Source organism: Ovis canadensis, chromosome 2, assembly GCF_042477335.2.
Source record: "Ovis canadensis isolate MfBH-ARS-UI-01 breed Bighorn chromosome 2, ARS-UI_OviCan_v2, whole genome shotgun sequence".
Taxonomy (NCBI): Eukaryota; Metazoa; Chordata; class Mammalia; order Artiodactyla; family Bovidae; genus Ovis; species Ovis canadensis.
Genome location: NC_091246.1, coordinates 107,802,354 through 107,819,394, shown reverse-complemented (window position 1 = coordinate 107,819,394; position 17,041 = coordinate 107,802,354). Strand labels below are relative to the sequence as shown.

Here is a 17,041-nt window from a genome sequence, read left to right as displayed (position 1 = left end):
AAACCAGTGGGTTCTGAGGTAAAATCTGACAGAAGCCAGAGGGTTTTGAGATACAATATGACAGATCCTAGAGGGTTCTCTCGTAAAATCTGACAGAAACCAGAGGGTTCTGAGGTAAAATCTGACAGAAAATAGAGGGTTCTCAGGTAAAATCTGACGGAAAATAGAGGGTTCTCAGGTAAAATCTGATGGAAACTAGAGGCTTCTGCAGTAAAATCTGACAGAACCTAGAGGGTTCTAAGGTAAAATATGACTGAAAATAGACAGTTCTCAGGTAAAATCTTACAGAATCTAGGGAATTTTGCAGTAAAATCTGACAGAATCTTGTACCTTCTGAGGTAAACTCTGACAAAACCTAGAACGTTGTGTGGTATACTGTGACAGGACTTAGAGGGTGCTAAGGTAAAATCTGACAGAATCTAGAGTGTGCTGAAGAAATCTGACAGAACCTAGAGAGTGGTGAGGTAAAATCTGACAGAACCTAGACGGTGCTGAGGTAAAATCTAACAGAATCTAGAGGGTTCTGAGGTAAAATCTGACAGAGCCTAGAGGGTTCTGAGGTAAAACTTGACAGAGATTAGGACATTCCTGGTAAAATTTGACAGAACCTAAAGGGTACTGAGGTAAAATCTGACCGACCAAGCATGTTCTGAGGTAAAAACTGGCAGAAACTTGAGGGTTCTGAAGTAAACTGTGATAGAAACTAGAGGAATTTGAGGTAAACCCTGACAGAATCTAGGATGTTCTGAGGTAAACTCTGACAGAACCTAGAACATTCTGTGGTATACCCTAATAGGACCTAGAGGGTGATGATGTCAAATCTGACAGAACCTAGAGGGTAAAAATCTGATAGAGCCTAGGACATTCTGAGGTAAAATCTGACGAACATAGACGGTGCTAAAGTTAAAATCTGACAGAACCTAGAGGGTTCTGAATTAAAATCTGACAGAACTTAGAGGGTTCTGAATTAAAATCTGACAGAACATAGAGGGTTCTGAGTTAAAATCTGACAGAAACTGGAGGGTTCTAGGGAAAATCTGACAAAACCCAAAGTGTTCTGAGGTAAACTGTGACAGAAACTAAAGGAATTTGAGGTAAACCCTGACAACTCAGGACGTTCTCAGGTAAACTCTGACAAACTGGAACGTTCTGTGGTATACTCTGACAGAACCTAGAGGGTGCTGAGGTAAAATATGAGAGAACGTAGTGGTTTCTGAGGTAAAATCTGACAGAACCCAAAGGGTTCAGATGTATAATCTGACAACTGACAGGGTTCTGAGGTAAAATCTGACATTCTGAAGTAAGTCACAGAAGCTTGAGGATTCTGAGGTAAAATCTGACAGAACCTAGGACGTTCTGAGTTAAAATCTGCCAGAAACTAGAGGATTCTGTGCTAAAATCTGACAGAAACCATATGGTTCTAGGTAAAATCTATCAGAAGCCACAGGGTTCTGAGGTAAAATGTAACGGAAACTGAAGGGTTTTTAGGTAAATTTTGACAGAAACTAGAGGGTTCTGAGGTAAAATCTGACAGATCCTAGAAGGTTCTGAGGTAAAATCTGACAGAAAGTAGAGAGTTCTGAGGCAAATCATGAGAGAACATACTATGTTCTGAGGTGAATTCTGTCCCAAATTAGAGGGGTGTGAGGTAATATATAACAAAACCACAGGGTTCTGAGGTAAAATCTGACAGAATCTAGAGACTTCTGAACTCAATCTGATAGAAAAAGAAGGGTTCTCAAAGACCTGACACAAACTACTGCTTCTAAGGTAAAAATCTAAGAAATTAAGAAGTTCTGAGTTAAAATGACCTAAATAAGGAGGTCATGAGGGATTTTTGTATGATTTCTCAGGGTAAGGAGGAGATTTCTGAGGCTTTTTTTGTGGGAATGGAGGTTATTTCTGAGGGGTTTCTATTTTTAAAGTGGGAGATTTCTTAAGTTATTCTGAAGAAGAGACAGAGGTATCTGAGAGAAAGCAGGAAACACCTGAGAGGAAGTTAGATATTTCTCAGGGAAAGGTGTTTTCTCAGGGAATTTTGCAGAAAATTCTGTATATTTCTGAGATAATTCTGAGATTAAGGAACAGATTTCTGAGAGAATTCTCAGAGTTAGAAAGACATTTCTTCAGGAATTCTGTGGGAAAGCAGATTTCTGAGGGAAAGAAGGAGATTTCTGATGGAAATAAGATTTCTTTAGGGAATTCTGAGAGAAAGAAGATTCCTGAGATAATTCTGAAGTTAAAAAAAATCTGATTTCTGAGGGAATTCTGAGACAAAGACGATTTCTGATGGAATCTAAAGGCAAGGAAGAGAGTTTGAAGATTCCTGAGAGAAGGAATTTGAGAAGGGTTTCTGAGAGAAGGTGTGCTTGAAGGAGAGTATGAGAGAGCTCTGAGAAAATGAGGTTGATAGGAAATTCTCAGAAAATGAGATTTAGAGGGTATTCTGTAAGAAGTGTAATGCCCCTGCTTTTATTTGTAATTTTAGTTATATGTGCTTTTTCTCTCCTTTTTTTCAGTAGTGTTGCTAGGATTTATCAATTTTGTTTATTTTTTATTTGAGGTTATTGATTATGGTTTTTACATTTTCTACTTCATGTATATCTGCTCTATTTTTTTTTTATTTTCTTTCTTCCACTGGTTTTGGATTAAGTGTGCTCTTCTTTTTCTAGTGTTAAAGTACAAAATTCAGTTGTTGATTTGAGATCTTTCTTCTTTATTAATGTATATGTTTGCAGCTATAAATTTCCCACTGAGGTCCTCTTTTGCTGCATCCCATAAGTTTGGTATGTTTTATTTTTATTTTCATTCATGCTTAAATTATTTTCTAATTTTTCTATCTTCTTCTTTGATTCACTGTTGTTAAGGATGCATTTGTCGATTTCCACATATTTGTTGATTTTCCTGTTTTTCTTCTGTTATTGATTTCTAGCGTCATCCCATTATAGTTCGAGAAGATGGTTTGTATAATTTCAATTTTTTAATTTATGGAAAAATGTTTTATGTGCTAACATAAAGATGCTTCAGTCTATCCTGAAGAATCTTCCATGTGCACTTGAGTAGAATGTGTATTCTGTTATCATTGGGTGAAGTGTTTGTATATGTCTGTTAGGTTTAGTTGGTTTAGAGTATTGTTCAAATCCCCTATTTCCTTTTTAATATTCTGTCTAGATGTCTTTCCATTATTTAAAGTAAGGAAATGAGGTCTCCAACTATTATTATCTTTTTCTCTTTTAACTTCTGTTAGTTTCCTTCATATATTTTCTGGCTCTGTTGTTTGTGTGTATATATTTATAATTTTTAAATCTTATTGTAGCTTGACCTTTTGTTTAACTACAAAATGTCTCTTGTACAATTTTTTTTAACTTAAAATCTATATTGTTTAATATTAGTATGGCCAGACCAGCTGTCTTTATTGCTATTTACATGGATTTGCATAGCTTTGATAGCAAAATTTAGATTATGATCTAGGCAAGTGATAGTGGTTCAAAAATAAATTTTTGTCATGTTATTGCTTATTCAATTATCTGAAGTTAGTTTAAAAGTGTCAAGGAATGTCTTATATATGTATATGTATTTTTTTCAAGTGTGTGTACTATTTACTATAGAATTCATTTTTCTGAGATCATAAAATTGCTTATATTTATTTGTAGCTAAAAGCTGATACTATAAACTGTAGTTTACTGTATGTGTCATGTCCCAGTTACATTTATAGTCTACATGGTCAACTATAGTTCTCAAATAATAATCATAGTAATTGCTGCTGGATTATCATATGTTTATGTGCATGTGTATGGGATGTACATCCCCTTTAATGTATATTTCAAGTGGACATCAAGTCAGTTTTATATCCATAATACCCAATAGACTTATATTTTGACTTCTAAGACTCTAGAAACATAGATCACATACAGTTTTTTCATTTAAAATTTACTATAGGTCTTTATTTATAAAATTCTGAGAGTATATTGGCTATATGTATGCCATGCATTGCTTTCCAGTTATACCACTATATAAAAATGAGAACATTTTGGTGATATCATATTATAGAAGTAAATTGAGGGAGCTAATTCAATGTCAATTTGCTATACTTTTAAAATATCAGTTTCTCTTTAGTTCTTTGAGAAAAAAAACTAAGTATAGGCTGTTAATGCAATATGATTTAGAAATATATGAATTTGATAATTTTTTCCTTTTGTGAAAATTATTTTAAAGCCCATAGTGTTTACTGACAAGATTATTTACATTTTAGAAGCACCTGCCATAATACTTTGCTAAAACAATTTATTATTAAAAGAATTCCTGCGTATCTATGAACAATTATAAGGAAGTTAAAGCTGCAGAATAATCTGTGACTGTTCTTACCTGTCCTTCTCTCCCTCCGAGAATTGTTGCTCATTGTTTTATTTCTCCATGTTGCTTCCAATCTTTAGTAATCCTCTAGGATTAGTACTTAATCCCAGCAAACAAACAAAGCAAAGCATCCCTATATATTATGATGAGGAAAAGAAAACTTTCATCAGGAAGAGATGAGATATTAGTAAGTATTACCAACAACCATCAACTTTGTGCTCAGTACCATGGAACTTATAGTAAGAACAAAAATATAGAAAGTCAAAGGTAAATTTTTATTGTTATTCAGTAAGCATTTAGCATATATAAGCTATATGAAACATACAGTCGTATGTCTAATACAAGTAAGTTTGCTTTCCTGAAAAGGAAATAGATTAGATGATGCTATTAAGTAAAGCAGAGGTTAAGACTTGAGTTCTAGAGGAAGACTGGCCATATTCAAAACGTAATTCTGGATGAACCATTTAATCTCTAAGCCTTGCCATTTTTGTCCATAGAGTAGGGATGATGATAGTAGTAAATACCTTGTTCAGCTGAAAGATGGTGTTAGTACATTTTCAATAAAAGCTTAGTCATCTTGTAGCTAAAAGCTATTGAAAAAAAAAAAAACCTATTCATTAAATAATTGGATGAAATGTTTGCTTTTAAAAACATGTTGACCAAGTCAGAAACTGTTGCATAAATTGTGTGAACATTCATGTTTTTACATTTATAAGAAACAATGTGTGCTTCTATAATGCATTTGTTTCTAAAAGAATGTAATATAATTGGATGTTACAAGCTATTTCCAGAAAGGAAAGAATATGATGAAAATCATCATAATTATCTATAAAATTCCATTTATTAAATATTCAGCCTTTTTTCAAGTGCTGTTTTTCTCATCAGGGTTTGATTGCAGCATTAAGGGAATACTTAATAAAATGCCATTGCTGAATTGCTTTTTTTGTCTTCCTCAGAGACAGTCTATACTGAGTGGAAAATGTAACAGATTTACTGATAATTTTCTTTGTTTACCTATGCTATGCACTGTTCCAGACAGGATGTAAGATTTCTGTTAATGAGTTAGTTTGACTTTAATACCTGTCAATTCAGTGCAGGAGAAAAAGCTCAATCAAATCATATGCTATGTTGATAAAACAATATATTTTAGTTTTTTAAACAATTCCACTTCATGCATTTTTGCAGAGGTCATACTATTTGAAAACATGTTCTGACTTATGCTTTTGTAGCTTTTAAGAGGAACTGAATTCTGACTACCTCAAAATTATCTTATTATTTTTTAAAACATAAATTTATTTATTTTAATTGGAGGTTAATTACAATATTGTATTGGTTTTGCCATACATCAACATGAATCTGCCACAGGTATACACATGTTCCCCATCCTGAACCCCCTTCCCACCTCCCTCCCTGTACCATCCCTGTAGGTCGTCCCAGTGCACCAGCCCCAAGCATCCAGTATCATGCATTGAACCTGGGCTGGCAATTCGTTTCATATATGATATTATACATGTTTCAATGCCATTCTCCCAAATCATCCCACCCTTTCCCTCTCCCACAGAGTCCAAAAGACTGTTCTATACATCTGTGTCTCTTTTGCTGTCTCGCATACAGGGTTATTGTTACCATCTTTCTAAATTCCATATATGCGTTAGTATACTGCATTGGTGTTTTTCTTTCTGGCTTACTTCACTCTGTATAATAGGCTCCAGTTTCATCCACCTCATTAGAACTGATTCAAATGTATTCTTTTTAATAGCTGAGTAATACTCCATTGTGTATATGTACCACAACTTTCTTATCCATTCATCTGCTGATGGACATCTAGGTTGCTTCCATGTCCTGGCTATTATAAGCAGTGCTGCGATGAACATTGGGGTACATGTGCCTCTTTCAATTCTGGTTTCCTCGGTGTGTATGCCCAGCAGTGGGATTGTGGGGTCATAAGGCAGTTCTATTTATAGTTTTTTAAGGAATCTCCACACTGTTCTCCATAGTGGCTGTACTAGTTTGCATTCCCACTAACAGTGTAAGAGGATTCCCTTTTCTCCACACTCTCTCCAGCATTTATTGCTTGTAGACTTTTGGATCACAGCCATTCTGACTGGCGTGAAATGGTACCTCATTGTGGTCTTGATTTGCATTTCTCTGATAATGAGTGATGTTGAGCATCTTTTCATGTGTTTGTTAGCCATCCGTATGTCTTCTTTGGAGAAATGTCTATTTAGTTCTTTGGCCCATTTTTTGATTTGGTCGTTTATTTTTCTAGAATTGAGCTACAGGAGTTGCTTGTGTATTTTTGAGATTAGTTGTTTGTCAGTTGCGTCATTTGCTATTATTTTCTCCCATTCCAAAGGCTGTCTTTTCACCTTGCTTATAGTTTCCTTTGTTGTGCAGAAGCTTTTAAGTTTAATTAGGTCCCATTTGTTTATTTTTGCTTTTATTTCCAATATTCTGGGAGGTGGGTCATAGAGAATCCTGCTGTGATTTATGTCGGAGAGTGTTTTGCCTGTGTTCTCCTCTAGGAGTTTTATAATTTCTGGTCTTGTGTTTAGATCTTTAATCCATTTTGAGTTTATTTTTGTGTATGCTGTTAGAAAGTGTTCTAGTTTCATTCTTTTACAAGTGGTTGACCAGTTTTCCCAGCACCACTTGTTAAAGAGATTGTCTTTAATCCATTGTTCAGCCCAGTAACTCCTATTGAACACTGAATAGATATCAGATACTGTTCTGGATGTGGTCTTCGGAAACAGATCAGGGACCCCAAAGGATGTGTTTCAATGAAATAATGTCACTTTAATACACGAAATGGTTATCTCCTAGTTTTACTACATGTGTGATGCTTCTCAAATGTTTCCCCACAGCAATACTTTATAAAGCATCCTATACTTCTTCTTTGGAGCAGCAGGCTTCACATTTATAAATATTTGTAATGATTACTGTTTTGGTAGAATACAAATTCCAAGAAGAGAAGTCCGTCTTATTCATTACTACATTCCCAAATTGTAACATCCCCAAATAACTGGCACTGAGCAAGTATTTAATACATTTTTATAACATGAAGGACTTTCTGAAATTACTTCTGCTGGCTACCAGTCAGTGAACACTCCTAAGGTATGGAGCATAGTCCAATATTGCCTCTAACAACCAGAAAATATCTTTGAAAGAATCTGTTTTATTTACTTTTAAAATTTGTGTGACTTTTTAATTCTCATCCAACATCTATATCTTTTAATATGTGTTTTGTTATTCCCCCCAAAAAGGGATATGTCACAGGTATGCTGCATAGTTTTAAGGATACAGCTATGTGAGTGTTTTGGAGCTGGAACTCTATTCAAAGTCTGTCTTGATTTTTTAGCAAATATCTTAAACTCGAGTTAGCATCTGAAAGATTGGTTTAAGAATATTTATCTTGAATTTCATTGTTTTTAAAAGAGCAAAATGCAAATACACTTAAAGTATTTGGCATGCATAATATTTATTCACATATTGACTCCCTTTTCCCTTCTTACTTTTAATAGAAAATTTCTAGTTTCCCTTCCAAGAACCTCAGTTTATCTCTGGTTCTTTCCATTAAGTGTACATGGTCAATAACTGTTAATGAAGAAGTGAAAGTATTCTTCATTTCTGATCCACAGTTACGGCTCTGCATCTAGAAAACAGCATTCTTTTATCAAGCATATTAAACACCTTGTAAATGAAAATTTTCTAGTGAAAAATTTTAAACAATGTCCACAGAGAAAAATTAAATTGAATTTTTATTACTACTTATTTAACACAAGTTTGCTTAGACAAGTAAGAATTTATAGAATCTGTGCTTTATTGCACTGCACAGAAACCAGAAATACAGTTACACTATTATAGCACTGTTTGCAGGGAATTATGGGTGGTTTGTCTGGAATACATGAAGATTTTCAGTTGTTGTTGCAAGGAATCACAAAAGAGATCCTTGGTCCAAAGAAGACATCTCTGAAAAAGAGTAGAACATGAATTAAATCCAGCTGGAAATTAAGATATATGTTAGTCTTTGCTGGGCTAAAAATGGACAGTGATTTCCAGGATTTCAGACATAACTGTTCTTTTCAGGTGAGCAAGGTTCAACGAGAATGAATGGGAAGACTTTCCACAGGAGCAACAAAAATCAAGAAGGTAATCAATTCTTCTACTTTTCCCCATTTGCCATTGACATGATGCTATCATTTATTGATAAAGAAAAGCAAAGACTGGGTGACTTCAAAACATTACAATCATACCAAAAAATTCACTTCTCTGTTATGGGTAGGGATGGGCATAATGTTTAAACCTACTGATAAGAAACAGAAGTTTAAAATTTTCTAGGGAAGCAAATAAATACATTTCTAGGTTTTATAGGGAAAGATGAAATGTTGAGCTACTCAACTTTACTCTTGTTGGAAAAACCACTTAAGGTGATATTTAAAAATGTGATGCTACCTTCTGTACTAATGTTATGTGTAATCAAAATATGATCCATAGGACTTGGAATTATTAAGGTGGGAAAATATGGATAAACTAATTAGGAAAATGAGGGCTGTTTGTAATAAAATGCCACTCCATTTGAAAAAATGCATGGAATAATATCAAATTATATGTATGTGCAAGGTAGTATTGTGATTATGGCTCAGTAGAAATATACTTAGCATACAGTGTACAACATGATAACCATAACTAACACTGTGTGTGATATATTTGAAAGTTTCTGAGATAAGATATCCTAAAGTTATCACAAGGGAAAACAATTTTTTGACCATGTGATGTGATTTGTGTTAACTGTACTTATTATGGTAATCATTTCATAATACAGTTGACCCTTGAACAATACAGCAATAAGGGGTGCTGACCTTCTGTGCAACCAAAAATCTGTGAATAACTTGACAGTCAGTCCTCCATACCTGTAGTTCAACATCTGAGAATTCAGCCAATCATAGATGATATAGTGCTATAGTATATATTTAGTGAAAGAAATTTGCAGGTAAGCGTACCCATGCAGTTCAAATATGTCTTGTTCAAGGGTCAGCTGTCTATTTCTTTCAACTCATTGTGCTGTACACCTTAAATGTGAACAGTGCTATATTTAACTATATCTCAGTGCAACTGAAAAAAAAAAGATGCAAAATTTGTGTTTACAGGTTAAAAAAAAAAGAAATATACTTAGCTATTTGTTGCTAATGCAAGAGCAGTAACCCTAAATCAGATAGAAACTACTTTATATATTCATACTTCTATTTCATCCATTAACAATGGATGATCACAAAATTATATCATAACTACAAGTACATTTCAGTAAATCAGTTTCAATCTTATCAGAAAATTTTAAGTATATTTTAATATTAGATGGCATTTCATTTATGTAGGAAAAGTTAAGTCATTTTATGGAATCAGTTAACTTGCATTCTTGATATCATTGTTTAATCAAGTGATTCTCACAAAATTATGAGATAAAATGCATAATCACAAAATTATGCATTTTATGATGCATCAGAATCACTCGAAGGGTTTAAATCATAATTGCTTTGCTTCCTCTCCATTGTTTCTAATCCAGCTGGTTTGGTCTGGGGTCCAAGGTTGGATTACATTTTTAACAAGAACTCAGCTAATACCGGAGCTGCTGTCCTGGGAACCACACCTAAGAACCAACTGGCTTGGTAGAAAAATTACCTGGTCCAAATCAGGAGTCCTGGGTTCTAGTGTCAGAGCTGATATTAACTAGTTATATGGTTGGTGCTAGTCATGTTACTTCTCCCTGATACTCTCACCTTTCCCTGATAAAGCGGTTTTATCTGCCCTTTCTATCTCGCAGATTTCTTAGAAAAATGAAAAACTGTGATGACATATGTTGAAAGTAATTTGGAAAAACTAATTTCAGATGAAATAGGCAAGATCATAGTATTTGAGATTCCCCAATAACCTGGAAAAGATTACATTAAAATCAAGAGCTAAAAATCTTATTGATTCATCTACCTTTGTATTATACTTAAAATACATCTACTTTCCAAGTTGGTAGAAACTTCAATTTAGTTAATTTCTGGTTAACTTATATATAGAACTAGAAAGTTTTTCCTCTCACTGTTACCAAACTTTCCATCCTGTTACTTGATCTGTTCACTGGGATCTTTTATCCAAAACCTTTTGATATACTGGAGTGTTCTTAATTTGTCTTTCATTTAGCTTTACTAAAATCTGCCAAACTCTGTCTCTTAAATGAAAACATTCAGTTCAGTACATAATGTTAATGATCCTAAAAAATAGCTGAGATCTGAATAGGATTTTATTGAAAAGGGTGATAAGTTTCAGCAAACTCCTTGTGAAGGTGTCTTAAGAAAGTCGTTATGCATACATTTTACAACCATACGTCTTGTGACTGCATTTCCTTACTTTGGGCAGCAGAGCAGTTCGCTGAAGTTGCAGTAACAGATCATCTCACATCCCTTCCCATCCCAGAAGTGATCCTGGACATTGACATCAATCTTTGTCAGGTCAGCTACTCCTTCTGGAACACTGTGACAGTTGCGATCTTTTAGTATTTTTCTGTAGCAGGAAAGGCGGTTTGCAGGCATGGCTTGGACTCCTAGCAGCAAAGTTAGTCCAACGGCGACAGCAAGTACTGTAAATTTCATTTTGGCTCTTGGCTGTGAGATAAAAGAAAATCCAAAATGTGTCAGTGTGTTTGTTTCATAGGTTTTTTAAAAGGATGGAGTTCATCTGAACATAAAGTTCTGTAGTGTCCTCATTAACTCTTAAATTGAAAGAGTAGGAATTGATTTTTTTTCTACTTTATTTGAATGTCTTTCTCAAAGTTTTATGACTATCTACAAGAAAAATCACTTGTTATATTTCTTTAACAAGCTCTACAAAGAAATATTGAATGAGAGTTGTGTGAGGGAGGGAGGAGGAGAAAGTGGGAAGAACCACTTGCATTTTCAAGTACTCAAATTCATTAAAAACATTTTTTTTGTTGAGCTGTAATTTTCATACCATACAATTCACTTGCTTTACTTGCACAATTCAATGATTTTTGGAATATTCGCAGAGTTGTGTAACTATCATCACAGGCATGGATGTTCTTATTGTTTTTTTATTTTTGACCATGAGGCATATGAAATCTTAGTTCCTTGACCAGGGATTAAACCCATGCCCCTTGAATCTTACCTGCTGGACTACCAGGGAAGTCCCCCAAATTCACTTTTTTACCAGTGTATTCAGTAGAGAAAAACTGCTTTTAAGATGATAAAACTGAAGTAAATTTCTAGAGCAAATATCATCATTGTGTACAGTGATTCTTGACTTTACATATCCTAACAACATTGTCAAGTAACCTGGACCCCACCCTGACAGAAACAAAAAGCCCACTCATCCTGATGCTGACTGATTATATTCTATAGATATATTTACAGTTAAGTTTTTAAAAGTTTCAGACTTATTTAGGGGACTGTTTTTTTTTTTCATAAGTTTAGTAATTTGTGAACACTTCTCCCACATGGGTTACATCTCAGTTGAAAGCAGAGGCTTGAATTCCCCATAAGAGACCTTTAGTCTGTTCTTAGACACCTACCGTAATAGGGAACTCAATTGTTGACTAAATCCACATATTCCACTGATATAGTTCTAATGTTTCCCTTCCTGGAAAGTATTTTTCTGTGGCTTCCACCCATCGGTTCTAATTTGAACTCTTGTGGTCATACCAAGCAAGTTTAAATTCCTCTTTTAGGAGATAATACTTCCAGTATAGTATTTGTATGGACTATTCAAAAGAAGGCAGAGTGCCAAAGAATTGATGCCTTTGAACTGTGGCGCTGGAGAAGACTAAAAATCAAACCAGTGATCAAACCAGTCACTCTTAAGGGAAATCAACCCTGAATATTCATTGGAAGGACCAATGCTGAAGCTGAATCTCCAGTATTTTGGTCATCTGATGTGAACAGATGACTCATTGGAAAAGACCCTGATGCTGGGAAAGGCTGAAGGCAAAAGGAGAAGGGGGCAAAAGAGGATGAGATATTTGGATGGCATCACCAATGCAATGGACATGAACTGAAGCAAACTTCAGGAGATGGTGAGGGACAGGGAGGCCTGGTGTGCTGCACTCCATGGGGAGTCACGGAGTCCTCACAGAGTCAGGGCTGGGCGACTGAACAGCAACATGGAATACTCATGATCTATTGAATCTGGCTTCTCTGGCCTACATATTAAACATGAAGAGAATAGAGGCTTTTGCAGTAAAGGGGGACTAGCAAGATAGTGAAGGAGCCAGAATCAGACACCACAGCCATTCAGATTGCTGAAGTATCCTAAATGTTTAGTGGAGTTCACCACGGAGCCCATCTGGCCTTGGTGATTTCTGTTTTGGGAGGTTATTAATTACTGATTCAATTTCTTTAGTATATACAGATCTACTCACATCATCTGAGGAAGGACACTCACTGCTTTTTATGAGTCTGGTGGTTTAGGTGGTTTAGTCGCCAAGTCGTGTCCGATTGTTGGGACCCCATGGACTGTAGCCCACAAGGCTCCTCTGTCCATGGGATTTTCCAGGCAAGAATACTGGAGTGGATTGCCATTTCCTTCTCCAGGGGATCTTCCCAGCCCAGGAATCGAACCCAGGTCTCCTGCATTGCAGGCAGATTCTTTTATGAGCTTAGAAACTGAAACTACTCTTTCATACTCTGACAGAGTTTTAGATTTTATTTCATATTCTGATTTGAATTAGTCATTTTTGGCCTTGCTTATATATTTTCTTAGAATTATAAATATTTAATTTAATTCTTACCTCCAAATACTAGTGAAAGGAAAGACAAAAAAATGAGATCTATTTCACTTTATATTTTTTTCAGATTTGAGAGAACAAGACCCTACAGTGTTGTATAACATCACAATCCAGTATAGATAGAATAATACCTTCCAATTATAATACCTTACACTTTGCAAATTGTAACATAAGTTGTATTTTTTTTAAAAATGTAATTCTGTGAGGTGTTTTAGCTCTCAGTTACTTCTGATTCAGGCCTTCTTTATCCCCATAAGGTAATTGATGTTAAAAAAAAAAAAAAGAGTTACATTTCCTGACTTTTTTCAGATTACTCTTCAAAGAAGGATGATTGAATATCTTGTTAATTGAGCATTTAATATATGCTAGCATTTAAGTTACACAGTCATTAAACTTTAAAAGACATATTGAAGTCATATTGAAGTCTAAGACAGAACTCTACTATGTAAGCAAAGTTTTTGTTTAAAGAGCTTTATTGAGGTAAAATTGACATATACTAAAGGACAGCTATTAGAGGGTACAGTTTGTTCAGGCACATGTATGTCCCCATTATACCATCACTGTAGTCAGGATAGTGAGGGGACCCATCAGCCCTAAGTCTCCTCCTGCCCTCTTGTCATCCACCTGTCTCACTCCTCCCTGCCCCCACTCCCATCCAGACAACCACTGACCTGTTTTCTCCCCCGAGATTAAGGTGCATTTTCTCCAGTTTCATATCAATGGAGTCATAAAATATGCACTCTTTTTTAATCTGGCTTTTATCACTCAGCATACTTACTTTGAGAGATACATATCTGTCCATTGCCTGTATCAATAGCTGACTCCTTTTTATTGCTGAGAATTATTGCATTATGTGTGCTATAAATTGTTCCATCCGTCTGTTGATGGATATTTGAGTTTTTTTTAAGTTTCAGGCTGTTGCAAAGCTGTTGTGAACCCTTGTGTACAAGGCTTTGCAAGATCATAGCTTTCATTGTGTGCATGTGTGTGCGTGCTCAGTTGTGTGTGACTCTTTGCTACCCCATGGACTGTAGCCCACCAGGCTCCTCTGTCCTTGAGATTTTCCTCTCCAGGGGATAGCTTTCATTACTCTTGAGCATATACCTATGACTGGAATAACTGGTGGGTGTATGTTTTACTTTTTAAGGAATTGCTAAATTGTTTCTCCAAAGTGGTTGTACCATTTAAAATTCCCACCAGCAGTCTGCAAGAGTTCCAGTTTGTCTACGTCCTCTCCAACACTTGATACGGTCAGTATTTTTAATTTGTACATTCTGATAGGTGTCTTGTGGTTTTATGTAGCATTTCCTTAATGATTAATGGTATTAAACCTCTTTCATATGTTTTCTTCGTCTGTGTATCTTCTTTGTTGACCTGTCCAAATCTTTTCCCATTTAAAAAAAGTTGGATTGTGTTCTTGAGTTTTGAGGGTTCTTTGTATATTCTGAACACAAGTTCTTTATTAGATATATACTTTCCAAACATTTCCAAACATTTACTTCATCTATGACTTTCCTTTTCTTATTTAAAATAAGCAAATGTTTTAAATTTTTAAAAGAAGGAAAAGTTTAAATTTAATGAAGTATACTTTCTCAGTTTTTTTCAATGGAATGTGTTTTTGGTGTTATTTCTAAGGTCACAAGGGCTTCCCAGGTGGCGCTAGTGGTAAAGAACCCACCTGCCAATGCAGGAGACATAAGAGATGGGGTTCCATCCCTGGGTGGGGAAGAGCCCCTGAAGGAGGGCATGGCAACCCACTCCAGTGGTCTTGCCTGGAGAACCCCATGGACAGAGGAGCCTGGCGAGTTACAGTCCATGAGGTCACAAAGGGGTTGGACACAACTTAGCGACTAAATGACAACAACATATAGAATATATAACAAACTCCTGCCCTATAGCCCAGGGAAGTGTACTAAATGTCTTATAATAACTTACAATAAAAAAGAACCTGAAAAAGAATATATAACTGAGTGACTAACACAACATTATAAATCAACTATACTGTATTTCAACAACAATAAAAATTTCACAACATTATAAATCAGCTATACTATATTTCAACAATAAAAATTTTTTGAAATAAAATTCTATCTTCCTTCACAGATTCTTAATCTGCCTTTCTTGCTCTAATTTTCCTTGGCATTTATAAACCTCTAAATTATTATAAAATATTCTTATTGTGTCTCCCCCAAATTGAATGGAAGCTCCAGGAAGGCAGGGTTTTTTCTGAGATGTATCCATCCCAAGCACTCTTAACAGTGTCTGTCACATTAGTGAAAGAATGAATAATATATCCTCATCTCTAGATGCTTACAGCCAGAGAAGGATGTGTCTCTCAGATTGCTAAACTCAATAGCTAGTTGCAGAGAGCTGTTTATAACTGGAAGAGGTTAGTGAGCTGCTACATCCTTCAATTTGCATGTCATCAGGTACTATTGTTTTAATTTAAATTAATTCATTGTATTTAACTTTTTCTAAATAGTCTGACTTTAAAATGTATATCCCAATTTCTGGTTTTTGTTTGTTTGCTTGATTTTTGTCAAAACTAGCATTTGTTCTGGATTATTAGCTCATACCTGACTTAAAAATATGTATATTTCTATGTATGTGTACATTTATGAAAAGATTCAACAGCAAACAACAGCTGCCTTTTCTGTAACCTCCCTCGCCTGATTCCTGTCTTTCAAAAGATTGGGAGTATGGGGAGGAGTTGGGAGGAGAGCTGTAAGCTCTTTTTAATCTTTTTGCCTTAATGTATTAGAATTTTTCTATTACTTTAGATTGCTGGCATTTTTCATATCTTTTTGAGCTATGATCTTCCTAGTTTTCTACTATGTAATCATGTTCTTATTTTTGGTAATCCAGCTTAATTTTGTTCATTTCTTGTGGCTTTTGAACAAACTCATTCATTTCGCCAGCTTGGGCTCCTATTGCCTTTCTTATATTTCCCACATTTAAGTGTAGTTTGTTCTTACGCTCATTTCATGACTGTTAACATCTTATGCTTTCTTTCTATTAGATAGTTCTAATGAAAGCCATTATATTTGTTTAAGAAAAATTATTTTTCTAAAAAAATAGTAATACTTAGTGTAAGGCATGGAAAATAAAGAAAAGCACAGATAGAATAAAAATCAACTAGGGTTTCAGTGTGGAGAGGATGGTTGTGAACCTCACTTAGGACTTCTAATCTTTTTTTTAATGGTGATATAGTTGCTTTACAATGTTGTGTTAGACTCTGCTGTACAACAAAATGAATCAGCTATACATACGCATATATCCAGTCCCTCTTGAGCCTCCCATGCAGTGGCAGGGATGTTGAGAAGGAGAAATGGAGATGGCCAGGGACACTGGGAAACTAATATTTATGTTCTTGGTGGGAAGTATGTCGGAGAAAGAGATGGTATGTCGGATGGAAGAGATGAGGTGAGAGAGAAAGACTCCAGGATGCCTATTAGGTTTCTGACCTGAATGGTACTGACATTTATTGAGCTGAGGGGGATTTAAGAGTAAATTTCTGGACGAGTTAAACTGAGATGCCCATCAGATGTGAAATGAAGATGTTGAGTAGACAGCTGAATGCAAATCTGGAGGTATGAATTTGAGGGTCATGGGGATACTTATTGCTTTGTCTTTGTCGCAGGGCAGTGAGTACAGACTGGGACGAGAAGAGATGAGGGACGGAGGCCTGGGCCAGCCTCTGTGTGGGGACTGGAGGAGGTGATGTGAGGACTGGAGGAGGCAATGCCAGTTCCGTGAAGGCAGGGCATGCACCTTTTCCTCCTCCCTCACCTCTCAGAGGCCTGCTTCCAGGCCAGGCTCACAGGATGGGCTCACACAGCATCCGCTGAAAGAATGAATAAGTAAATTGCTAGAGAAGGCAGTGGGTGTGTTGCCACACCGCGTGCC

At 35.6% G+C, this 17,041-nt stretch overlaps 2 protein-coding genes across 30 annotated transcripts in view; one reads left to right on the top strand and one right to left on the bottom strand.

Moving 5' to 3' along the window:
• Positions 1-17,041, top strand: part of SAP30 (Sin3A associated protein 30) — a 100,311-nt gene that overhangs the window by 16,455 nt on the left and 66,815 nt on the right. For 11 of the 28 annotated variants that reach the window (XR_011254429.1, XR_011254413.1, XR_011254407.1 and 8 more), the window contains exon 4: positions 8,440-8,502. The gene's annotated coding sequence lies outside the window, so the exon portion shown is untranslated. Of the gene's footprint in view, positions 1-8,439; positions 8,503-10,755; positions 10,848-14,282; positions 14,386-17,041 lie in introns of all 28 variants that reach the window. The other 17 variants (XR_011254409.1, XR_011254419.1, XR_011254410.1 and 14 more) reach the window with 3 other exon arrangements.
• SCRG1 (stimulator of chondrogenesis 1) overlaps positions 8,094-17,041 on the bottom strand; it is a 97,396-nt gene continuing 88,448 nt past the window's right edge. For both annotated transcript variants that reach the window (XM_069576767.1, XM_069576768.1), the window contains exons 2-3: positions 10,747-11,000; positions 8,094-8,322 (exon numbers count right to left, since the gene is read on the bottom strand). In XM_069576767.1, the coding sequence (XP_069432868.1) occupies positions 8,268-8,322; positions 10,747-11,000 (309 nt within the window). In that variant the 3' untranslated portion in view covers positions 8,094-8,267. The remainder of the gene's footprint in view (positions 8,323-10,746; positions 11,001-17,041) is intronic.